At 17.1% G+C, this 27,384-nt stretch overlaps 7 protein-coding genes across 7 annotated transcripts; 5 read left to right on the top strand and 2 right to left on the bottom strand.

The window, feature by feature from the left end:
- Positions 1 to 50: 50 nt before the first annotated feature.
- PGAL8A_00217200 (conserved Plasmodium protein, unknown function) lies at positions 51 to 8,825 on the top strand (the record flags this gene model as incomplete). The annotated part of the gene is made up of 1 exon (XM_028670882.1): positions 51 to 8,825. One exon carries the CDS (start codon positions 51 to 53, stop codon positions 8,823 to 8,825), a length of 8,775 nt encoding a protein of 2,924 aa, XP_028527590.1.
- Positions 8,826 to 10,327: 1,502 nt separating this feature from the next.
- On the top strand, positions 10,328 to 11,902 carry FP1 (cysteine proteinase falcipain 1, putative; the record flags this gene model as incomplete). Its single annotated transcript, XM_028670883.1, has 1 exon — positions 10,328 to 11,902. The coding sequence occupies one exon, from the start codon at positions 10,328 to 10,330 to the stop codon at positions 11,900 to 11,902; it is 1,575 nt and encodes a 524-aa protein (XP_028527591.1).
- A 1,013-nt stretch (positions 11,903 to 12,915) lies between these two features.
- PGAL8A_00217400 (conserved Plasmodium protein, unknown function) lies at positions 12,916 to 13,092 on the top strand (the record flags this gene model as incomplete). The annotated part of the gene is made up of 1 exon (XM_028670884.1): positions 12,916 to 13,092. The coding sequence occupies one exon, from the start codon at positions 12,916 to 12,918 to the stop codon at positions 13,090 to 13,092; it is 177 nt and encodes a 58-aa protein (XP_028527592.1).
- Positions 13,093 to 13,349: 257 nt separating this feature from the next.
- On the top strand, positions 13,350 to 13,813 carry PGAL8A_00217500 (conserved Plasmodium protein, unknown function; the record flags this gene model as incomplete). The annotated part of the gene is made up of 2 exons (XM_028670885.1): positions 13,350 to 13,527; positions 13,659 to 13,813. The coding sequence occupies 2 exons, from the start codon at positions 13,350 to 13,352 to the stop codon at positions 13,811 to 13,813; spliced, it is 333 nt and encodes a 110-aa protein (XP_028527593.1).
- A 211-nt stretch (positions 13,814 to 14,024) lies between these two features.
- On the bottom strand, positions 14,025 to 18,765 carry PGAL8A_00217600 (conserved Plasmodium protein, unknown function; the record flags this gene model as incomplete). Its single annotated transcript, XM_028670886.1, has 3 exons — positions 14,025 to 14,136; positions 14,287 to 18,356; positions 18,496 to 18,765. The coding sequence occupies 3 exons, from the start codon at positions 18,763 to 18,765 to the stop codon at positions 14,025 to 14,027; spliced, it is 4,452 nt and encodes a 1,483-aa protein (XP_028527594.1).
- Positions 18,766 to 19,618: 853 nt separating this feature from the next.
- ADCL (aminodeoxychorismate lyase, putative) lies at positions 19,619 to 20,569 on the bottom strand (the record flags this gene model as incomplete). The annotated part of the gene is made up of 1 exon (XM_028670887.1): positions 19,619 to 20,569. One exon carries the CDS (start codon positions 20,567 to 20,569, stop codon positions 19,619 to 19,621), a length of 951 nt encoding a protein of 316 aa, XP_028527595.1.
- A 1,418-nt stretch (positions 20,570 to 21,987) lies between these two features.
- SAS4 (spindle assembly abnormal protein 4, putative) lies at positions 21,988 to 27,089 on the top strand (the record flags this gene model as incomplete). The annotated part of the gene is made up of 4 exons (XM_028670889.1): positions 21,988 to 26,376; positions 26,588 to 26,652; positions 26,738 to 26,856; positions 27,067 to 27,089. The coding sequence occupies 4 exons, from the start codon at positions 21,988 to 21,990 to the stop codon at positions 27,087 to 27,089; spliced, it is 4,596 nt and encodes a 1,531-aa protein (XP_028527596.1).
- Between the last annotated feature and the right edge of the window lie 295 nt (positions 27,090 to 27,384).

The raw sequence follows: 27,384 nt of genomic DNA on the forward strand, positions 1-27,384 counted from the left end.
GCAAAAAAAAAAAAAAAAAAAAAAAAATTGTGATAATAGAATATTAGCAAATGCAAAAATCAAAAATGATAAATAATATAAAAAAGGGAGAGTTAAAAATAGATGATAAATATAAAACATCAGATATAAATTTATTAAATGAGAACATTGAAAAGTATGATAGACATAAACTAAGAACTATTTTAAGGAATTACATTCGTCATAACAATAGATTATTAAATTATCATAAATTTAAAGAAGTGATAAGTAACTTTGATTCATTTAAAAATGTTTTCATTATATATGCAAATAGTTTTTTAAGTAAAAATAAAGCTTTTAGTCATAATTTTCGATATTCTAAAATAATAAAAATTCTAAATTTAAATAAAAAAGGCAAAAGATTAATATATGGAGATAATTTCATAAAAGAAAATGTATTAAAGCTGAATAAAAAAATTACAAAAAATGAAAGGAATAATTTCCTATTAGAAGAAAACAAATATTCACAACAAAATTATTCTAATGAAGATAAAAAATTGGAAATTATTGATTTTTATTACAATGTAAAAAAAAATGATTTAGAAAAATTAGACAAAATTATTATAAACAGCAATTTGACATTACCAACTTTCAGTTATTTTGATATATATTTATTTAGTAATAACAAAAAGTTAAAATATGAAATCAATAAAAAAAATATTAAGTATATTGATATTAATTCTGTTTTGTATTTTTTATATGTATCTGTTATTATTGCGTATATCAATTTAAATGATTTTCATAATGCTAAAGTTAAATTTTTTGAATATATATATTTAAAAAAAAAATTTAAAAAAATTAGGAAATATTATAGTGAGAACGAAAAAAAGAAAATAAGAATAAGTAGCTTATTCTCACCTGAATTAAAAAGTAAAATATATGATTATTATGATACTTTACATGAAAAGAAAGCATCGTCTTTTCTATTAAAAAATGAAAATGAAAGGAATAAAAAATATCAGAAAAGAGAAGCATTTGTTTCCAAAAACACATTTGAAAATAAATTTAATATTACAAATATTGTTGATAAAAATGATTTCATAAATGAAAATACAAATAAAAGTATTAACAAAATTCAAGATAAAAAAGAAATTTCAAATAATAATAATAATGCTAAAAAAATAGATAAAAATGATAATGGATATTATAATATCAACAACAGAAATAAATATTTAAAAAATTATAAAATAAAATCATCTAATTTATCTCATAATGTTTATAAGGAAAACTTGGAAGATTTAATGAAAGAAGGAAATTATAATTTTACTGATTCAAAGAAAAGAAGTAATGATATTATTTTAAAAGAACATAGTTCATTAAAAAGCGAAAATAAACTTCTTTTTAATGAAAATTCAAAAAGCGATAAAAATAAAAAAAGAAGGGAAGTAAAACAGGATTTAACTTTAGATGTATATTTGTTATTTCTAAAAATAAAATATAAACAAAAATCCTTTGAAAAGTTAATAGAAGTTTTAAAAAATATTCCTTTAGATGAAAAAATATGTAATATAAAAAAATTAAGAAATATAGTGAATAACGAATATAATGAAAAAATAAATATGTCTAAAAAAGAAAGAATTTTAAGAAATTTAATAAAGATTAAAGATAAAAGATACTATTTCTATAATTATTTTTTTGATGTTTTAATATATTTTTCATATTTTAAACAAATAAACACCATTGAAGGATTATTGGTAATGGCTTTAATTTTTAGTAAATTAAATTTCATAAATGTTGCACTATATATATATAAAAATATTTATTTGTATTTTTATTATATTTTTGAGAATTATCAAAAGAAATTGAAAATATTTGATTTAAGTCATGAAATTAATAAACTAAATTCATTTAATATTAAGGAAAATATAGATTATTTAAATAAAAATATAGAATTAAAAAAGGAGAATATTTTAAAAAATAAATTAGAAAATTTAAATAAAAAGTATGTTTTAAATAACAGAAAAGAATTAAATGATAATAATTTTTATTCTTCCTCTGTAAGATTGTTTAGCGATAGCAAATACAACAGTAGTAGTGATAATAGCAATAAAAATAATAAAAATAGTTGTATAAATCCTATTATAAATAATAAGAAAACTGTTCGCATTTTTAATTATATTCTAAAAATTTTAAGAAAGAATAATAATTTTTATTTTATAAATGATTACTGGGAAGAAAATCATTATTCTAAATATTGTAATTTCTTCTTTTTAAATAAATCACTCAATATACATTTAAATAAGGTTGATGATATAGTTGTTACTAATATTATAAAGAATTCAATTTCATATAATTATAAATACATTTTTAATGGAATAAAAAAACATATTTTAATTTACTTGAATTTAATAAATCATATAGAAACCAAGTATATATTCTATCAAAATAATTATAATTTAAAAAATATAATATATTATTTATATTTAGATAAAATTATAAAATATTATGATTCCAATATATTCACATATGAAAAAAATATGTATGTAATGAAAAGAATAATATTTTTAGATAACCATATAAGTTTATTCCACCTATATGAAAATAGTTTGCTGAACGATTATGACTTAAAACATACTTTTTTAAAAATATACTTAAATCTTTTCAAAAAGGATTCTTTATTATTACGAGATAAAAAAAATAGAAATGAAAACAGTCTTTTTTTCAATACTATGAATAATGAATATAATGTTAATAATGAAGAAATTAATGAATGTTATAAACATAATATAGATAAAAGCAATTATAATTTAAAAGACAGTTTAAATAATGACTTGAAATTAAAAAATAATAAAGATGATTATGTAAATATAGGGAAGGAATATAGTAAAAATTTAAAAGGTTATGTTAGAATTTTTTCTTCTGATTCTTTTAAGAATTGCGATTTTTTAATTAAAGAAGACAACTTAGAAAAATATTTTTTAAGCAATTATATAAATAATGATTATAATTTTATTAAGAATAATGAAAAAGTAAATGTAAATGATGAATCTGAAAGAATTTTGTTTAAAAAAGATTTTGCTAATAGTTTTTATAATAATTCTGAAAATATCGATAAAATTTCTATTAATAACAACAATATTATAGATTTCAGAAATGATAAATGCTATAATAACTTCAATTATAAAAAATATAATTCTGACATTATACTAAATAGATCAAAACAAAATTTTGAAACTCATAATGATGATATTAATACGAAAAGTTACACCTATTCTAGTGATATAAACACAAAGAAAAGAATAAAAAATGATTTTATATATAATATAAGACCTGTATCTTGTGATAGTATGTATGATAAGGATGAAAAGTGTTATAACAAAGAAAAGAATGATAATTTGATTGATACCATTTTTAAAAAAAGAATTAATAGAAATATATTTAGTGTAAATAGGAATTTAAATGAACATAATAATATAAATTTAAAAACACACAATTTGAAAAAATTTTTTAATTTTAATAATAATGAATTGAAAATCTTAATTTATAATTTTTTGTATTTATATATTTTTGATGAATATTTATACATTAATACACATAAAAAAGATATAAATGAATATTTTAATTTTGTTAATGTTCTAAAACGAAAACAGAAATTAAGATATAATTTCTATAATTTTCTCTGTAAGCCAAATAAAGATATTGGTGATGAAATATCATATTATAAAAAATATATAAAAGAAAAGTATTTAAATAAAAATAAAAAAAAAGATAATAAGATATATAATTCCATGTTTATAAATAAAACTATTAACGTCAAAATGAGAAAAAATATTCATTATAAGACAAAAAACAAAAAAAGACTATCAAAACAAAGTGAGGATTGTAAAAGTTTAAAAGAAAATAAAAAAATACACATGGACTCTATTTTCATAAATAATAAAAAAAATTATAATTTTAAAAGTATAAATTTATTAAGAGAAACATATAGAAAAAATTTTATTAGTTATAATGCTAAAATTAACATAGAAAAATATGAACATATTTTTTTCTTATTTTTAATAACTGAAATGTTGTCAGTCATAATATTACCATATATTAATTTTCATTTTCCTTTTATTTATATAAATATTAAAAAGAATTGTCATAATAATAAAAATTTTCAGTTAGATAAATTTAGATTTGAAAGCATTAGTATATTAAATACTCATAATTGTTATAAAAATTGTAATAATAGGTTAAATAAATGTGAAAAATCGTTTGTGTGTACAAAAAGAGAATTCTCATCAAATATTTATCATCAAAAAAAAAAAAAGAGAAAATTTTTTAATTATAATATAAGAAAAAAAAAATTATTATATTCTCCTTCAAATGATAATAAAATAATTTATTATAAAAAAAAGGACTTAAAAAATGAGAAAAAGTATAAACAAAAGCATTCTTTATTAAATGATAAAAAAGAAAAGAGGAACAATATATTTAATAAAAAATATTCTTCAAACTTAAAGAAAGTGAGCAAAAAATATGATCATGTTAATAAAAATATATATTATATAACTGTGTGCAATTTTATTGAATTTAATGGAAAACTAAGGAAAATTAATAATTTATCATTAGAATTAAAGAATTTTGTAGAAAAAAATTACTTATTTAATGATTACTATCATGTAGATGTTTATGAATTAAACAAAAAACTTAATCATAAAGGCAAATATTTTCTTATAAAAAAATATGAACAAATAATAGCATTATCTTTTTTTACTAGATTTAATACCTATTTAATTTTTTCTTTATATCAACGTATAGCATTATTAAATTATTTGTACAGGAACTATAATTTAGTTATATCTATTTTGAGATACATTAATCATGTGCATTGTAAATTAATAAATCAACACACAGGTAATAATCTTAAAAAAAAAAATGAATTAGAAAATAATAAAATTAACGAAACAGGTGAAAAAAGACTACATTTTGATGTAGAACATGACAAAATTAAATTTTTTTTTTATATGAATAATGAAGATATTCACTATGATGATTACATAATTAACACTTATAGCACAAATTATATAAATGATAAATATAAATTAAATGAAAAAAGTACTTTCCTAAATGAAAGAAAAAATTTTTATGAAAAGTTATGTGAAATAAAATCATTTAGGTTTTCTTTGTTTTTTGATATTTTATTTGAGTTAAAAGTAAATTTCAATTATTTGCATAGTGGCCACATATGTGTACAAAACTCTTTAAAATATTTATTTTTTTTTTTTAAAAATGCTCATAAATTTAATTTAATTATTGATTCTAAACAAAAAAAAAATCAAAAAAAATGCAATGAAATAAAAAATAAGATAAATACAGGTATTAAGGAAGAATCAGGTGTAATTCTATCAAAGGAAAAATTTATGAAAATATTCAATAAAGATGAAAAAATTATAAATTTTAAAGAAGCATTTTATGATACACATATTTCTATGAATCATAAAAATAATGATTTAAAGGAAAAAACATCTTATTTTAATAAAAGTAGATTCAATTTAAAAGACAAAAATTCAGATTTGAATAATGAATTTTCATTCGAAGAAAAATATAATGATATCCATACAAATAATTTAAGTGAAAAAGATCATTTAAAAGGAGAATATTTTTTTCATCATAAGATTGATGTAAATAAATTAAGGGGTTGTAAGTTATATTATATAATAGGTATTTCATTATTAAAGCAAATAAATAATAATTATTATTATGACAATATAAGGGAAGTAAACTTGATATATGAAAAAGACTTAATAAATAACGAAATAAATATAAGTAGTATTGTAAAAAATGATTATATGAAGTTACTAAATCTAAGCTATAAGTATATAATTAAAAGTATCAGTGTAGACCATAATAATATATTAAGTTATTATTATTTGTGTGTTATTTATTTATATAAATTAAAAATTAATAAATGTATTTATATTTGTAAAAATTTTCTTTTAAAAAACTTTTATAATGCATATGCTTTTCCTTTTTTTTTATTAAGTATTGTAGCATCAAGCTCTAGGAGAATTAGAGATGAGAAATTTTTTCATAAAAGATATTACTCTTTTAATAAAAAAATGAGAAAAAAACATAACGATAGTAATAAATTATCTGATTATAACAAATGTAAGATAGATAACTCTTCTATTTTTGAGTTTTATGATAATCAATATATATTCTTAATTAATAAATTAAAATATAAATCGCCTAACTTTTATAATTCTATTACAAATATTAATGATGTATTCGAATCCCATAACGTAAATAAAAAAAAAAAAAAAGAATTTTTTAATATTTATGATTTATTCAAATGTGATATAAATACAGTTAAAAAAGAAAAATGTAGTAATTATGAAAAAGATAATATTGCAAAAAATGATAAAAAAATCATTCATTTAAATGAAATGGAAATGGACAAAAAAAAAGAAAAACAGTTATTTGTTGAAAGTAAGGATATAAATTATAAAGTTAATAAAAATAATGAATATAATAATATACAACAAATAGAGAAAAATCATATTATTAAAAATCACAGAAGTATACCTAATAAAGAAAAATATATTAATAAACCTAAAAATCTTCATGATAACATTTTACTTGAAAAAAATTATATTAATAAAACTTCTTTTGTAATTTTAAACAAGGCTATAAATTTCTTTTCATACAATTTTTTTTTTTTTTATATATATGTTCATTTTCTAATTAATTTTTTTTGTATTTGTGACATTTTTTTTTTTTGGGAAAAAGGGAATAATAAAGAAAAAAATAATAATGGTTTTAAAATTAAACATTTAAGATATTCAGTATTACAAGAAATATCAAAAAAACATAAAATTAAAACAAACATAAGTTCTTCATCAGATATATTTTTTTTAGATGATGAACTTGACTCAAATAATTTTAGTCATTCTTCTAACGATATATTTGATGACAATAATGAAAATTATAAAAATGATTCTGAATTATACTATAGCATTCATAGGAATATTAAATGTTGTAACAATTTAATGAAAAATAGGAAATCAAAAAAGAATAAGTTAACGTCTAATATTGAAGAAGAAATTGATAAAATAAAATTTTTTTTTAAAATTTTAGGAAAAGAAAATGTTAAAACTAATAAAAGTAATAAAAAAAAAGTATCATTAAAAAAAAATGAGAATGAAATTTACGACAATGAAAGAATAAAAGGAAGAAATTTATATGTTAGAAAAGACAATGGAAGTATTAGTAGCATGTGTAATGTTAATAAAAGTAATATAAATAAAAATCACATAAATAAAAATGAATATATTGATGTTAGTAAAATAAAATTATTACCTTGTTCAATACCATTAATAATGATTTTATATAAATATATTTATAAAAAAATTGTTAAAAGAAAAGGTTCAGATTCATTTATATATTTTTATTTAAATAATATTATGTCTAACATAAATTTAAATAGAATTAAATGTGAATTACATGAAATGAACAATGATTTATATTTTAAAAATGAAGAATTTGAAAATAGCGATTATTTTTTCACAAATTTCAAAGAAAGTAATAAACTAATTAATAAGAATTATTATCATTATTTCTGCAATAAAAATAAAAATAACTGTTTAAGAAAAGTTAGTTTAAAAAATGTGTATTTTGAAACAATAATATGGATAAATTTAAGCGAAATATTGATATATTTAAAAGTAGATGCAAAACTAATTATATATTTTTTTAATATAATTAGTACTTACATAGAATTTTACTTAAGTTTAAATAATAATAATAATAATTATAATTTCGAGAATACCACATTTTTCTATAATTTAACACATCAATTTATGTGTTTAAAATGTTTATATCTGTTTTATTTATATTCAAAATGCGAAAAGAAGTACAAGAGTACTGATTATAAAAAAAAAAAACTAAATAATATGTATTATTATATGGAAATGAAGTATTTCTTTAATAATTTGAAAAATAAGAGATTATTTTTCAATAGTAAAAATCTATATACAAAAACTCTTTTTTTTGAAAATGAATATTATATGCATAATTTTAAGTTGAATATGTTTTACCAACCAAAAATTGTTTTAGATAATAATTGTGTTTCTTTTAATGACAAATTTTGTAAAAATGATTTTAAACTTTCTTTTCAAACATTAGAAAAGAAAGAAGTAAGAAATAGTTATTGGCCTTTTAAAAACATAAATAAAAATAAATTTATCACAAAGCAAATTAACAATAATGACCACTGTAATAAAAACACAACAGAAATGAAAAAAAAAGAAATAAAAAAAAATAAGCAATGTGAGAAGAAAAGAAAAAAAGCTAATAATATAGAAACAAATAATACATATCTAGATGAAGAACATTTATTTAATTCTTTTGTTTACAAAGATGAAACAAAAAACAGACAAAAAAAATATAGGCTAATAAAAAATATAAAAATTTATTTATCTTTATTAAATAAAATATATTATAATGATAGAAAAGTGAAAATTTTATATGCTCGATATTATTTTTTAAAAAAAAAATATTTAAGAGTTATAAATATTTTATCACTATTAAATAATCATTACCAAAATATAGATTATCTTATTAAGAGTAAAAAAAAGAGGAATGGCAAAAATGAAGAAAAAAATGATACAACAAAAAGTAATTTCTCAAATAACCAGTTTTTATTCCATTTAAACAGTCAAACTGATTTTATGTATGAATATTTAAATATATATATGTATTATCAATCATATTTTAAGATAAAAAATTATAAAAAATATTATTATTACAAAAAAATTTTAAATATAATTTTTTTAAATTGTCCTATTATACCATTTAATTTATTTCCTTTCATAAATCTTTAAATCATGTAGATTCAATTAATTTTTTTAATAACTAATATTTTAAAAATCTTTATAATTGTTCATTTTAGTAGTTAAATATATTTTTTTAAAAAAGTTAAAAATTTTTTTTTTTCGTATATAATTTATTTTATATTTTATATTTTAAAATATGAGAAGAAATATTTATTATTTTAGTCTTCTTAATAATTTTTTGTCGAATTTTTTTATTTTATTTTATTTAAGTTAATTATTTTCATTTCCTTTATTTTTTTTTTTTTTTTTTTTCATGTTTAAGCTCATGATGCTTTTGTTCTTTTTTTTTTATTTTATTTTATTTTATTTTTTATTTTTTTTTTTTTTCTTTGTTTATAACAATATTTTGCTTTTTTATTCATAAATATAAATGAATATATTTTTTCTCCTTTTTTTATTTGTTAAAATCCTTTTTTATAGATTTAACTTATTAAAATAATTTTTTTTTTTTAGGATATTTTTCTTATTATAATTTATAAATAATTCATATGAACTATTGTNCTTTTTTTTTTTTTTTTTTTTTTTTCATGTTTAAGCTCATGATGCTTTTGTTCTTTTTTTTTTATTTTATTTTATTTTATTTTTTATTTTTTTTTTTTTTCTTTGTTTATAACAATATTTTGCTTTTTTATTCATAAATATAAATGAATATATTTTTTCTCCTTTTTTTATTTGTTAAAATCCTTTTTTATAGATTTAACTTATTAAAATAATTTTTTTTTTTTAGGATATTTTTCTTATTATAATTTATAAATAATTCATATGAACTATTGTTATTTATTATAACTTAGTTTAAAACTATAATTCATTAATTAGTTTTTCTCCATGAACTTTTTAAAAATATACTAGATGTTTTATAAATTTTTTGTAAGATAGAAAAAAAAAATAAAAGTATAAATATTTTTTTTTTTTTGCAATAATGTTAAATGTAAGTGTTTTTATCTATTTTTCAAATTATTTATTTTCATACTTCTAAATTTTAAAAATTTCAATTATTTGCATTAAACGACTTCCGAAAGTTTTTATTTTATTTTATATTCTTTATATGGAATATAAAAGAATGTGTGAATATTTTATATTATAAAAATATTTCATAGAGGAGAATCTTTTATTATTTTTTTTGTGAGAATAATTTTTTTATAAGAGATGTTTTTTATTATATAAAGTTTTGTCCCACTTATTTTTATTTTTTTTATTAGTTATTATTTTTTGTTTAATAAAATAAATAATGTAATTTTTTTAGTTACAGTAATGAAATTTATTCTTATTAAAAAAAAAAAAAAATTCATTTCTTTTTATAATTATTTGATATAAATACAGACTTTTTTATTTTTCTTTTTTAGTCTTAAAATTTATGAATTTCTTTTTTTTCCATTGAGATTATTAAATTAACTGTTATGTTTTTTATCTTTTTTTATTAATCTTCTCTTCTTTTCTTTTTTTTTTTTTTTTTTATTATTTTTATTTCATTTTTAATTTAATATAGAAAAATGAAAAAAGAAATAAATAATCATACCTTATCAAGACGTGGTTTAGAAAGTCTATCAAAAAAGAAGGAACATTTTAAAAATGAAGAGAAGAAAGTCTTTAGAATATATATATATGCTCTAATAACTTTTATAATTTGTTCTTTAATTTTATTATACTTTACTAATAATTCTATAGAGAGTCATGACTTAATTTTTAATAGTGATGAAATAGAAATATTTAAAGATTTATTAAAAAGGTATAAGGAAGAAAACAGTTTAAAAAATGATGAAAAAATAGAAAATGATTATAATAGTAATGATTTACAAAAGAAAAAAGTTAATAAAAATATAATAATTGATGATTTATACAATTTAATTGATGAGAAGAATAATATAAGTAAAGAAAGATTATTCGAAATATTAGATGATTTATTACAAAAAAAATTTAGCAAAAAGAATGAAAAAGAGGAGTATATTTTATTAAATGGAATAGCAAAAAAGAATGATAATAATTTATATAGAGAATATGATAAGAATGAGGAGTTATATGATAGTAAAGCATTGGTAAATTTATATAGTAATTTAAAATATGTATCTAAATTTTATGAATTTATGAATGAGCATAATAAGAATTATAATAGTATGAAAGAAAAAATAGAAAAATATGAAAATTTTAAAATAAATTATTTAGAAATAAAAAAACATAATACAGAAAATCATTTATATAAAAAGAAGGTAAATAAATTTAGTGATTATTCTAAAAAGGAATTAGAAAATTATTTTAAAAAGTTAGTTCCAGTACCTTCTCATTTGATAGAAAAACATGTAAAACCATTTAGTACCATATTAAAAAGTGTGAAAGGAATTGAAGAAAAAGAAAAAAATAAAGATTTATTTAGTACATTTCCTACTAATCTAGATTATAGAGAAAAAGGAATAGTACATGAACCAAAAGATCAAGGGGTATGTGGATCTTGTTGGGCCTTTGCAGGTGTAGGAAATATTGAAAGTATGTATGCATATAAAAATAAGAAAATGATAAGTTTGAGTGAACAAGAAGTAATAGATTGTTCTAAAAAATGTTTTGGATGTGATGGATGCCATCCATTTTATGCTTTTTTATATGCATTGGAAAATAAAATATGTTTTGAAGAACAGTATGAATATAAAATAATGGAAAATATTTTTTGCTTAAATTATAGATGTACAAATAAAGTTTCTTTAACTTCAATTGGTAGTGTTAAAGAAAATGAATTAATAGAAGCTCTGAATAAGGTTGGCCCTTTATCTGTTTGTGTAGGTGCAAGTGATGATTTTGTTTTTTATCATGAAGGTATTTTTGATGGTATATGTACAAAAGAAGTAAATCATGCCGTTCTTTTAGTTGGATACGGGCAAGTTGAAAAAAATAAAAATTTACAAAAATACAAAGGATCTTTTTCTGATGAAGATGATAATTTTATATACTACTGGATTATAAAAAATTCATGGGGAAGTAATTGGGGAGAAAATGGTTTTATGAGAATTATTAGAAATAAAAATGGTGATAACTTATTTTGTGGAATTGGTAAAGATGTCTTCTATCCTGTATTATAAAAAAGAAAATATTTTATAAAATATTCTTAAACTTAAAAATATATATATATATATATATATATATATATATATATATATATATATATATATATAATTATAATTACTATAAATATTTTAAAAAATAATGTTGTACACATTTACATATTTAATTAAAAGATTTTAAGATATAACATTTTTATAAAACAAATAAAAAAAAAAAAAAAAAAAAAACTCTACTTCTTTATAAAAGTTTGCTACATATATAAATATATTTATTTTACAAAAATCATAATATTTTTAAAAGGAATTATTTTTATTAATATATTTAGTTGTATGCTAAAATTAAAAAGCACAAATTATTATGATTATTATTACATATATTTAATTAGATTATTATTATTATATATACATTTTAATAAACTAATGAATTTTATTGAAATATTTATTTAAAATTAAAATTTTTAAATTACAAAATGTAATTATTCTTTAAAAGTGCATATTATCAAAAAAATAATTTAATTATTTAAAATATCGTAAAATATTTAAATTAATTTATTCCTTTTAACATTTTTTATGTTCATTGAAAAATTTTTTTAAAAATTTTTATAATTTTGTATAGGATTTTATATATGTTTTTTTTTTTTTTTTTTTTATATATATCTTTTTTTATATAAATGCATAAATAAAAAGATGTATATTAAAAATTAAAAGTTTTAATTTTATTTTATTTAATTTGTTTATTATATTCTTTTCATTTTGAGGATTATAATAAAATTACTTTATTACAAAAAAAAAAAAAAAAAAAAAAAAAAAAAAAAAAAAAAAAACATAGCTATTATGTATATTGAGATATTTGAATTTAAAAGAAATTTTATTTAAACATCACTAAAGAAAAAGAGAACATGATATTACTACTAAACTTGTATTTAAATATTTTTTTTGATTTATGGCATAACCAAAATATTTAGAATTTTTTATGTAATAAATAAATAAAAAAAATTATAGAAAAAGATAATTTTTTTATAAGGAGTATTATGAAAAGATTCAGTGGGCAAATATTACTAATTTCTACATGTATTTTGAGTGTTGGTGTGTATTATTATGTAAAAACTACAAAATATTCTGATTATAGAAGAAGATATGAAGGAGTTTTAAATGATATAGAAAGACAAAAAAAAAAAATTGAGAAATGGAAAGTTAAGAATTTATAGATTAAAAAAAAAAAATATAAAAATATACATAAACATAAGAATGAAGAATTATATTAAAACGAATAATTTATTACACCATTAAATTATATTACAGTTTTATTTAAGTTCAGCTTTTTTTTTTTTTTTTTATTTCTTTTTTAATTTATATTTTATTTATCTTATATGTTTCCTATTTTAATAATTTTATTAATATATATTTATACCCGTTTTTAATTGTTAAAATTAAATAACAGTTTATCGTAAAAATAGAAGAAAAAATGAAAAAAATAAATTTATTACTAAACGGATTAGGGAATATTTTTAAAAAGAGAAATAATAACCAATTGCAATCATCTATACTGAAAAATATAAAAATACAAAACATATACTGTAACGAGAAGATTAATAAAAAGGATCATTATATTTATTTTAAAGAATATGATATAAAAACAAATAGTAAGTAAAAGAGAAAATGAAATTGGATATAAAAATTTTGTATGTATACATTGTAACATATATATATATACATATATATTTATGTATATTTATGTATATGATATTTTTTTTCTTTTTTTTTTCTTTTGTAGATTGTGATTACAAAAAAGTAATGAAAACTAAAAAGTTGTTTAAAGTTGGAAACTATAATAAGAATGTTATTTTATTTATTTGTTTTGGTTCTATTTCAAGTATAATTTTATTTGTGTTTTTTATATCAGTAAAATGGAATAATTATTATTATTAAAATTAAGAGTTCTGCAAAAAAAAAATTTTTTTTTTAAAAATAATATATAAGTTTTTATACTAAATATAGTATTTCGTTTTGTTTTACTTTCCTTTTATATAAATATATATATATCCAAAAATAAGGTATGGTTTTTGGTATTTTTTTATTTTATTTTCATATATTTATTTTTTTCTCTATTGTGTTTTATAAAAATATTTATTAATTTAAATCAAATATATTGTTTTAAAAAGGAATTTAAACAAATGTGTAAAAAATTTTCTTCATTTTTATTTAAATTGCCGTTATGCCCACTATTTACAAGCAATGGGAAGCCGAGAACCCTAAAAAAAAAAAAAAGAAAAAAAAATGAAAAAAAAAAAATAAAAATAATTATATAAATGAAAAAATATTAAAAATAAATATAGAAGAATTAAAAAAAAAAATAATAAAAAAAATAAAACATAAAACAAATAGAATAATTAATTATTTACTTTGGAGAATATATTTTATAATAATCTTTATAAAAAATTTTAAAAGATTTAATAGGTTCCAATAATTTTATGTCTAAGTTTTTATCTAGATCATCTTGATTAATATTCATGTCTAACGATTTATTCAAACGTTGAAAAAATGTATAAATAATATAAGTATGTGTTATTATTTTTTTAAATATTGATATGCGATATATTAAAAAAATTATAAATTGAATATTTGTATTTTGACTAATTGTGCTATATTCAGAAGTTAACTTTTCTGTATAAGTTTTTATTTTATTTAATTCATTTCTTATTAGTTGATATATTTTACAAATAGTCATTCTATTATTTAATCTCATCCAACTTACATATTTTTCTAAATGTTCAGGAAGATTAATATTATTTGCATCAATTCCAATATCATTGGCAAATATATCAAGAAATTTATTAGATTTTATAGATAAGTTGCTTCTGCTTTTTAAAAATGACAATAACTGTTTTATATCTATTATATATGTATTATCAACTAATTTATAAAATATATTAAAAGTACTACTATTATTATATTCTTTAAAATAATTTAAACAGATAATTAAATCATGCAATAACATAGACTTTTTTATTGTAACATATGTTCTACTTATATTATCTTCATTAAAATAATTTCTATTTGTTTCAGAAAAATTGTTAATAGTTGATCTATTCTTATATGCAAAATTACTATTTGTGAAATGTATATCTTCTTTAGATATGTTCATACTACTTTTTTCATCTTCTTTCTCATTTTTATTGTTCATGTTAAATATATTTTTTTTTTCTTCATTATCATTTAACAACTCTTTTTCATAATAATGAGAAAAAATATAAGGAATATGATAAAGATGATTAAAAAATTCATTTTTTTTTTGTAAATTAAAACATTGAGAAGGATAAGAACCAAAAACTTTCATTCTACAAATAAAATATTTTAAAAAATTTACTTTTTCTTTTTCTGGAACTTTGTTTAATTCATTAAATAATTGTCCACAAGAGTTTAAATTATAATTTATTGTGTTTATAATTTCATCTATAGAGCTACTAAATTCATTTAAAAATGTTATTACATCTATATCTTCTATATGAAATGCAGGTTGATCATTATTTCTGTTCTCTGTATTTATATAATCATATAAAAAATCATTTTTCAAAAAAAAACCACTATAAGTAAAATGAACTTTTTCTATTTCTTTTCTTTTAGACATATAAAGATCCTTTAAAATTTTGTTAAGTTTATCCATTTCATGTTTAAAATCTTCATCTTCTTTTAGCATATCATATATATTCGTTTTTTTAAAAATAGAATCATCATTCATATACTCCATTATGAAATCTTCATAAGTAGAGTTTACTTTTTTAAAAGGGCTGATAAAACTAAAATTATCATTATATATACAATATATGGCATTCTGTGTTTGTTTTTCTAATTTATCTTCTTTAGAATTATATAAAGACATAATAGAAGTATAAGTTTCTAAACCTATTGAAATAAAAGAGTTATTTGTTGTTGAAGACTTATTTAAAAATAAAATACAATCATTTAATATTTTCCAGCTTTGCAAAAATAGCCTGAAATCAATATTTTTTAATTTATTATCTAACCAACAATTATCGATATATTCATCTATAATAAATATATCATTATAATGAGGTTTTTCATTTAATATATTTATACTATTTCTATTTAAGTTATTGTTTTTATAATTGTTACTTTTTTTCATATCATAAAAATTATTATTTTTTTCAATTTCTGTATCTTTATTAATGTTATTAATTATATTATAATCATCTGTATTTTCTACTAATGGCAATAAATCGTCAGTATTTAAATCATCGTTTTCATAATCTTCTCTTTTGCTTTGTTTTATCTCACTTTTTCTTCTTTGGGTATTCATATTTAGTTTTCCATTTTTATATAATTTTGATACTTCTTTTGATATACCAGTTAATGCATTAGACATGTAATGAATTATTTCATCATAATTATCATAGATTAAAATTTTTGGTACATTAGAATTTATATAATATTTTGTTATGTCTAATTTATATGATGTAAATTGCAAAACATTGTATGCATATTCACCTATCATATATTTTGCTACCTCTTCAAAATTATAAAATGATTTATCAATGCATACAAATGATATTTTCGAATTTTCTAATGAATTACTACAATTTAATAATTTTTTTGAACTTACATTATTTAGGTTCATCTTTTTTTTCATTCGTGAATTGTATACTCTTAATTTTAATAAAGTAATATATTGTAAAAATATCATTATATATTTAAAAGGAAATAATAATTTCTCTGAAATTTTTTTTTTTTTTTTATTCATCAATCTATTTATTTTATTTATTTGTTTATTAATTCTTTTTTTGTGGAGTTCATTCTTATATAATTTATCCATTAATTCTGTATTACTGTTTTTTTTATCGAAATTACACAAATGATAGGTAACATAAGAACATAACGGTCCACCTATTGATCTTCCATGCAATCCTAAATATTTCACTTTTTTTGATAAAAGATATTCAGAAATTTTCAACGCATCTATATTGTTTTTGTTAAAATTCGGAAATCCTTTTGACTTTCCGTAACCTCTATAATTATAAACAAAAACATTAATATTGTTTTCTAAATAAAACTGAATTGTTCCAGAACAACAAGCATTTAATTCATAATATGAGCCATTAGGATTAAAATATAGTACTAATGGAATATCATATAAATAATCATTATGATATATATAATTATAAAATTCATTATTAAAAGCATTAAAAAAAATAGAATTATTATTTGAGGAATTTTCATATATATCTAAACTCTTTCCTGATTTTTTTAAATTTATATATTTTTGCATTTTATCATTTAAAAATTTCTTACAAGGAATAAACATACAATCTATTTTTGTTTTATTAATATACATATACTGTTGTTTTGCATAATATTTATATATCATTTCATATTTAAATAAGTCTAATGTCCCTGCTATATGGTTTTTTGAAAAATTATTAATAAAACTATAGGCATTTTTTATTTGGAATTTTTTCCTTAACGTATTAATTTTAAATATATCACTTAGCTTATTTAAAAAGAATGTCAAATCGTCTAATAATTTCAAAAAATCATGATAATTTACTTCCATAAAAAAATCTTTATAATTCACATGTGTAATGGATTTTTCATAGTTTTCATGATAAAATAAACTTAAAAATTTTATATTAACATAATTAGAAGGAATATTATTCATATATACATTATTATTTCTTAAATTTGTATTTTCATTTTTTATATGGTTAAAATCATTATATGTGTTTTTATTTTTATCACTAAAATTATATACATCTTTTTCACTATCATAATTGCTATTATTTATCTTATCACTAATATGGATAGGTTTATTATTATAAATATTATAATACCTATTAGTATTATTATTGTTATTTGTAGATATTAAAAATTTTGATTCTTCTTGTATTTTACTATTATTTAATTCTTTAATATTAAATATGTAATTAAGAATCTTACACTTCCATTTTTCATATGGTGAATTTAATTTATTTTCCTTTTTCACTTTTTCTTCAAAATTTTGTTCATATAAAGTATTTTTATTTTTCATGAATTCATTTACACACTCATTGAAATCTCTTCGTATTTTTATTTCAGTAAATAATTCGGGGTATATTATATCACTTTTATTAATATATACCTTTATTTCGTTGATTCTTATCATAAAAAATTTTAAATAATAATAAAAATTTAACTGTTCATCACTTAAATCAGCATTTTCTTCTAAATTAATATAAAGGTAATAACTAATATATAGTGTATAAAATATATTTAAGCTACTAAAAAAATTAAAATAGGCATCTTTATTATTATAATCTGAAAATAGTTGTTCTAATTTAATCATAATATAATCGTTAGTTTTATCGTCATTTTTAGCTATTTCTTTAATTCTTTCACCTACATCATTTATTAAACATGTTAATTTTACTGTCTCTTTTAAATAAAATTTACATATTTCTATTCTATTATCATAATTAGTCTTAATAAAAGAAGGAAAAAAAAAGAAAATTGAGATTTTTATAAAAAATGGTAAAAAATTATATGTTTTTACAATTTATATAATAAAAACAAATATATATATATAGACGCAATTTTTTTTTTTTTTTTTTAATAGTCACCTTATGGTAGAAAATAAATAAACTTCCAGGATACGTTAAAGCTCTAACAACAAAATGAAAACATAAATAAAAAAACGATATATTCACAAATAAATAAAATAGAGCATTATTAAATATATAAAGAAATATGGATACATATGTGTACAAAAAATACAATAATGTTATGAGAAAAAAGATTGATGAGCTATTTTTTTTAAAAATTTTAAATAATTTTTTGAAAAACATAATTGTGGTTATATGATAAGATTTATGTAACAAATTGATTTTCATTTGTTTTTAAGTTTTATTTTATAAACAATATACTGCATTTTACAACACAAAAAAAAAAAAATAAAAATGAGTTTGCACTTGTATAAATATATATATATATTTGTTTATTTAAATTTTTTTTATAAAAAATTCTATAATTCTACTATAAAATATAAAAAATTCAAGTTTCGTTAATACTAAAAATATTTATATAATTTAAAATTGTAACATAATAAACTTTTTGAAAATTTTTGGTGTAGTTTTTGAACGCACATTAAAAAAAACCCTCGTTTTTATTACATAATTAAAAATAAAAATATTTTGCTATGTATGTATATATATATAAATATATAATATATATACATAATATATTTTGTATGTTTAAATTTTTTTAGGAGATTAAGTTGAAGCAGAATAATATTATAATCACTTAAAGCTATAAGTGTATCTATAATTAAAGAAAAAATTGTTTCATTATTTTTAATAACTTAAAAAATAGAAATAGAATAATTAAGGAAAAGATATTTTTATTACTTTGTTTTTTTTTTTTTTTTTTTTTTTTTTTTTTTAATTTATTTAATATTAACACAAACATGAATAAAAAAAAATTATGAACACATCTTAAAATTATAATGAGCTATTTTTTTTTTTTCCTTTCATTTTTAAAGTATTGCCATGCAAGAAAAAAACATTGAAAAAAAAAAAAAAAAAATGAATATTAATATAAAAAATAAAAAAAAAGATTATATTAAATTTATAAATAAAAATAAAGTAATAAGTGAAAAATCTAATAAAAAGACCCAAAAGATATATAAAAAAGTATAAAGTTAAAAATTAAATGAATATGTGTATATATATATATATATATATTATTCTAACTAATATATACATCATATTTTTCTTTTTTCTTTTCAATTATTTCCTGTAATTTTTTTTGAAGATGAATCAAAATAGGATGATTTACATTTTTTTCAAATGTTTTCTTGTTGTCTGAAAAAAGTATAATTTTTTTAATTGGTAAGATATTTCTAGTTGTAGAACATATAAAGCAGAATTCAAAGTATTCAATATCTTTTATGTTAATAGAATCTTTCTTTAACTTCACACCTTCTTTTTCACACAGGTCTATTATTTCTTTTCTTATTGTTCCATTTAAAACTAATTCATCTTTAGATGTGTACAATGTATCATTGAAAAAACAAAAAAAATTACAAGTTAATCCTTCAGTTATTTCATGTTTATCATTATATAAAACTATTTCATGACTATCTGGGCATTTCATTTTTAATAACTTATCTTTAATTTCAAAAACATCTGTATATTTTATATTTGGTAATTTTCTTTGACCATACATAATATCAATTTGTATATTATTAGGATGACATGGCAAAGATTTTATAAAACATAAAATAGAATAATTTCTATTTAACGAAATATTATTATTTTCAGTTTCCCACATTACAGTTACAATTATCATGTAATCTGAATTTTCATTGAAATATTTTCTTTTTAAATCATCATTTAAATTATTTAGAAATTCAAAAGCTTTTTTAATATTTTCACAACAGTGTTTACGTATATTTTCCACTGTTACACATTTTAAAATTTTAGATATGTATTCTTCGTTATCTTTTGTCCTTTGCAAATTCAAAAATTCTGTTGTATACTTACATAAATTTTTCATATGTAAAGTTAAGTTAAAAATATATTCATGAGATAATACTGTTTTCATAGTTGTATATACTCCATTTATTCCTAATTTTATGAAATCTTGAATTGACATATCAACTAATGATGGTATATTTTCTTTAATTAAAATTGCCATTTTTTATATTTCATGTTTATAAGTTTGTTATTAAATTATGATATTATTTAAATGATTATTTACTAACATAATAAAATAAATATATTCATAAATTGCGTAATTTATATATATATACAAATATAAAAATTTTATAATTTTATAAAAAAAACTATTTAAGGAACATTTTATAAAATTAAGTATATCTATAACAAAAATAGCATCATTTTATTCTTAAAAGTATATTAAAACAAAATAATAATATTGAAAAATAAAAATAGGAATAAAAAACTAATAAAGAAAAAAAAGAAATACACATAAAAGTACATATACGAAATTTTAAAAATTTTACAATTTATAGTACTTTTAGCTTTTAATTCTTAATTATAAAGAAATATAAATCATTTACTTTTACACAAAAAATTTTCGTAAATTGCTATATTTTTATACTTTTTTTTAAAAATATATTTTGTTTTTCCTCAAGTTCATTAATGCTATCGAGATTTACAAGAAAATTTCAAATAATTATAATATTAATAAGATAAGAAACTAAATATTGAAATAATTTTTTTTTATATATGTTTATTAACAAATATTTCTATTAATTTATTTTAATAACAACATTATTTTATTCCCATTTAAAAAAATAATGTTATGCTGAATCTAAAGTATTTTTTCTTTCTTTTTTAGTTTCATATTGAAATATTTTTTTCTACTAAGCTTTTAATTTTTTATTTTTAAATTATAAAAATTATTTTATTTTTACTTTACAAATAAATTAACGAGAAATTTTCTTAAAAAAAATTAAAAATTAAAATAAAATTTTGATCTTACATTTTAAATTAAGTATGAAGTATAAATTTTCAAATTAATGGTAAAATCTCTCCTATTATTTATTCATGTAAAATAAATAATTATTATTAGTACATTTTGATGCTTTTGTAACTAATTTAACCTTATTATTTTTATAAAATATTAAGGAATGAAGATTATATAAAATAGAAAAAGACAAATAATACATCAGGTACAATGTAAGTTAATTAATTACTAGATTCAATGAAATTATATTCTGACATAATATATAAAGTAACATATATATACTTATTTTTATGTCTTTATTATGATTAAATTAAGAAATGACTTTTTTTTTTTTTTTTTTTTTAAAAAATAAATTCTGTTATATCTTAAATCTAAATAATTTAAAAAAAAAAAAAAATAATAAAATAAAATAAAATAAACTAAAAGAAAATTAAAGTAAAATACAATGAGCAATGTTTAATAAAGAAATATGATAATGAGAAATTATTGATAAAAAAAAAAAAAAAAAAAAAAAATTTATAATAAAATATCAATGAATTACACATTATCTAATAATTTACTTAATATATTGTTTTGTTTTATTTTATTTTAATTATTTTTGTATATATATATGTATGAGTAAAATGAAAAGAAATAATGAAGAATTTGATGATTATTATGATGCTTATGAGGAAAACTGGACTAATGATACATTTGGAGAATTAGAATATACACAAAGTTTAGAAAAAAATATAAGAAAAAAATTAAATAAAGAAGAATCGAAACAAAATAGTTTTTTTACTGAAAGTGATAAAATAAAAATAAATAATAATAAAGTACAATTAAATAGAATTGATACAAGATCAGATGGAGAAGATAAGGAAGAAAATAGTAATAATTTAAGATTTAATAATGGTGATGATGAAAATAAAAATGATGATATATATCAAGAAAAGATAAAGAAAGTTGTAAATAAATTAAATGATGAAGATGATAGAAAATTTTCAAACGATGAACTTAGTAATCAACTAGATGAAAATAAAAAAGATGACCAAGAATCTTGCTTATTTAAAGATATATATGAGGAATTAGAAAATTCTAGAAATCATCAAAGAGGAAATCCCTTGTATGAAGATAATTTTACCAAAAGAAATAATGATACTTTTTTTCAAAATTTAGAATACAACAGCAGTAATACTGAAACAGATAACGATGAAGTTCATTCAAATTCCCCATTTAATATTAATGATTCTGCTATGCACTTATGGGATAATATAAACGATAATAATAGTAATGATAATATTAATAATTATGATAGTGATAATAATATTAATGATTTTAATAATAATAATAAAAATAATAATAATAATAATAATAACGATATTAGTGAAAATAATAATAACAATATAAGTGAAAATAATAATAACAATATTAGTGAAAATAATAATAACAATATTAGTGAAAATAATAATAACATTAGTGAAAATAATAGTAACAACATTAGTGATAATAATAGTAACAACATTAGTGAAAATAATAATAACAATATTATTGAAAATAATAATAACAATATTAGTGAAAATAATAATAACAATATTAGTGAAAATAATAATAACAATATTAGTGAAAATAATAATAACGATATTAATGAAAATAATAATAACTACATTAGTGAAAATAATAATAACAATATTAGTGAAAATAATTATAATAATGATATTACTAAAAATAGTAATAATATTACTGATATTATTAATATTAGTATTAATAATAATAATAAAGAAAAAGAGTGTGACTTAAAATTAAAAAACTCTTTTTCAAATTATATATATAATCATTTAGATACAAATGAATATGAAAAAGACTATAATGATATTGATAATTTTAAAGGGAATAACTCTGAAAAGAAAAAAGTGAATACATACGATGGAAATTTATTAACATTCTTAAGAGATAGTATGAAAGGTGCTAATAATTTACTTAGTAATAAAATGAATTTAAAAGATAAAAGAAATTTTTTACAAAAAGATGAAGGCATATTTAATAATGAAAATAATGATAAATATTCAGATTATAACAATAATGCTAAAAATTGTGATAATAGCTCGAATAACAAGGATTGTTCTTTTATTAATGTTCCTAATGATATATTTAAAGAGGGTATATCTGTTAATAATAGTATAAATAATGATGATTATATTATTCATAATAGTTACAGTAGTTTAAATGATAATAGTAATCCTATTAAAAATAATGATATAAGTTTAAGTAATAATGATAGTACGGTTGATAATAGCAATAGTAGTAAAAAGAATAACGATTATGATAGTAACAGTGTAAAAATTATAAATAGTAACTATTATGACGATAAAGTTAGTTATGATTGTAATACTAACAAAGATGATTATGATAATTTTCATAGCAGTAATGATGATAATCTCAGTCTGTATGAAAAAGATTTAAATAATAGCAATGATAAAGCAAATAGTTGTGAAGATAACAGGAAAGATGTCAATGATACAACTAATGAGAATGATAAAAAATTAAACGAAGATAGTATATCTCTTGTACAAACAAACATAAATTTTAAAACGAAAAAGAATCATTTAAAGACAGATTTTCGTAGTGAAAATGATAAAATTTTTAATAGTAACGAAAGTCTAATAAAAATTAACAAAAATAAAAATACTACTAGTAATAAAACAATTAAAAATTCTTTATTTTTGAAAAAAAATAAGAATTTTTTCCCTGAAAATAAAGATAACTTTTTAAAAAATAACACAAAAAACTATTTAAATTCATTTAAAAATGAAAAAAAAAATGAACATAAAAATTCTACGAAAAATAATAATGATGAAGCTGATATAATATACGTTGACTTAAATGATGAAGAGCAATGGGAAGAAATTGATAATGAAAATATGAGGAAAGAAAAATTAAAAAAAAAAAAAATAATGACAGTTTTAAAAGAAAATGTTGAAACATCAAAGGCAAATAATGAAAAAGATAGCATTGATAAAATGTCATTAAGAAAAAAAGATAATATGCATAATAAAGATAAAAAAAAGACTAAAAAAACGAATGAATACAATAAACATGACGAATTAAAAGAATTAGGTGAAGAATTGAATAAGCAAATAAATAAGTTAGAAAAAGAACAAAATAAAGTAAAAAAATTAGAATATGAATTAATAGCAAAAAGCGCTGAAATAGAATTAGAAAGAGAAGAAATGAAAAACAAAATGGAAGAAGAAAAAAAAAAAATGATTAAAACAATTGAGGAAGAAAAAAAAAAGTGGAGTAAAGAAAAAAAAAGAATAGAAAATGAAGTAGAAAAACAAAGAAATATTGTATTAAATAGAAGGAAATTAACAAATGAAATAGCAATGTTTAAAAATAAAATTAAAGAATTAGAAGATAATATAGAAAAGGAAAGAAAACAACATAAAACAATTGTAGATAAACTAAAAAAGGGAATTGAAAGCTTAACAAAAGAAAATGAGAAGCTTAAAACAGATTTAAAAATATCAGAAGAATACAGGAAAAAGTTAGAAAGTTATCAAGAAAAAACAATTATGAAACTAGCAAAAAATGCTAACGAAAAAAAAAAAAAAGAATTGTATGATTATACAGAGGAAGAATCAAATTATAATTTAATGAGTAATGATCAAATAGAAAACAAAGATGATGTGGGAGAATATGCGTTAAAGAAGAAAACAAAAAAAGATAGAAAAAATGAAATAAAAAATAAGTTTGCATATATACATGATATGAAAGAATACAGAGAATCGGATATATCTGAAAATTCCAATGAAATAAAAGAAATAATAAATGATAAAAATAAAAAAATTCATAATGAATTAGACATAATATATTATAGTTCCAATAGTGATAATGAAAATTTCAAAAAATTTTCACGAAAAGATGATACATGTATAAATGTATCGAGTAATAGTTTAAAAAAAAAAAAAAAAATTACACTTAGTAATTTATTTGTTCATAAAGAAGATATGAAAAATTCAGATTCTCTTAAAACAAGTGAAGAATATATAAATAAAAATTTGAAAAAAGTAAAATCAATAATAGAAAAAAATAAAAAAATATTAAATAATGATAAATTAGATATGGAAGAAGAAAAAAGTAGTATTACTACTGATCAAAAAAATTACAAAGAATTTTTTTATGAAAATAACAATGAAACAAATAACTTTATAAACAAAAATATTATTTATGAAGACATAAATATGAATGATGAAAATCTTAAAAATTCTTCTTTTTCAAATAATTATTTATATTCTAAAAATGAAAAAATGAAAGTAACAAAAAATTATGACATAATGTTTGAAAATTTAAATGAAAAAATATCAGTAAATAATTTAATTATAAATAACAATATACCAACTACACAAAGCGTTAATGATAATCATAAAAATTCTTTAACAAATGTGAATGAAAATTTAGTTGATAACTTATTAACTCATAAAACAAATGAAGATATTAGCAATTATACAAGTACCTCAAAGATGAAAGAAAAAAAAAATTATGAATATTCAAAAGAAAATTCAAAATATTTACAGAAAAATATATCGAATGTTACTATGAATTATTTAAATAATAATTTGACCAATAATAAACATGTAAACAATTATCCTGTTAATAGAAGTTCATATGATGATTGTAATAATAAAATTAACATAAATAATAATTTGATACAAAGTAATTATATGAAAAATGGATCAACAAATAATTATTATAATTTAAATCCTTTTGGTAAAAGTTGGGAGTTTATACTAAATTTTAATTTTGATGAATTATTTAATATTTGTGAAGAAGTTATTAAATCAGTTTTTTCATCATCAAAAAAAATAAAATATAGACAAGCATTTATTGATGGAAAGGTTGAAACATTATTTGATGATGGTTTAAAAATAATTGAAAAAAATAAAAACAAAAAAATTATCCATCCAAGTAATTTAACTATTTATCTTTATCCAAGTAAAGATTATAAGGCAAAGTTATCAAATTCCTATATGGTATGATATTATTATCTTTATATATATATATATATATATATATATATATATATATATATATATATATATATATATATATTTAAAAAATTACAATATTCTACACTTATTTTCTTATAATATTTTTTTTATGAATTGAAGTTATTCTTTATATTTAATTTTACAATAAACTTTATATTTGTTTTAATATTAATGAAAATTCTTTTCTACTTAGTTATACAATTTTGTTAGTAAAGGTATATATCAAGTAAACATACCAAATAAATGCCATTTAAATAAGTAAAAAATAAGAATATAAAAAAAATTATTATTCTATATTTTTAAATATATTTTTAATATTAATTTTTTTCTTTTTTTATTCAAGGTTTCCAAGTGGACAAATAGATTGCAAATACAACGATGGTCATATACAAATATTATTTTATGATGGAAGAAGGAAGGAAATTTTGCCAAATAGAGAGGAATATGCTATATTACGTAATGGTAATATTTATATTTTTTCTTCAAAAGATAAGAAATGACTTTCATTCATAAAAATACTATATATGTAATTGAACTATATATATATATATATATATATATATATATATATATATTTATATATACATATTTGTGAGTGTATATAGTTTTATATTTTATTATTTTTTCTTGAAAACATAATTTTTACGAAAAAAAAATTTATATTTTTTATAGGTACTATAAAAAAATTAAATTAAAATTTAAGTTCCTTTTATAAATATTTACATCAATCTTCAGATTATTGCTTCTTTTATTTTCAAAATATTCTGAAATTCTGATTTTATATTTATGTCAAAAAATTTAAAGCTGCACATTTCTCTTTTTTAATAACTAGCATAATTTTTAATAATAAAAAAATATAACATCAAAGAACTTTACATTATTTCCTTTTTTTAAATAAGATATTTTTAAATAATAAAAAACAATTTATTTTTTTTTGTTTCAGCCTTTTTTCTTTTTTTTTTTTTTTTTTTTTTTTTTTTTTTTTTTTTT

This window comes from Plasmodium gallinaceum (genome assembly GCF_900005855.1).
Source record: "Plasmodium gallinaceum strain 8A genome assembly, contig: PGAL8A_v1_76, whole genome shotgun sequence".
NCBI classification, from domain to species: domain Eukaryota; phylum Apicomplexa; class Aconoidasida; order Haemosporida; family Plasmodiidae; genus Plasmodium; species Plasmodium gallinaceum.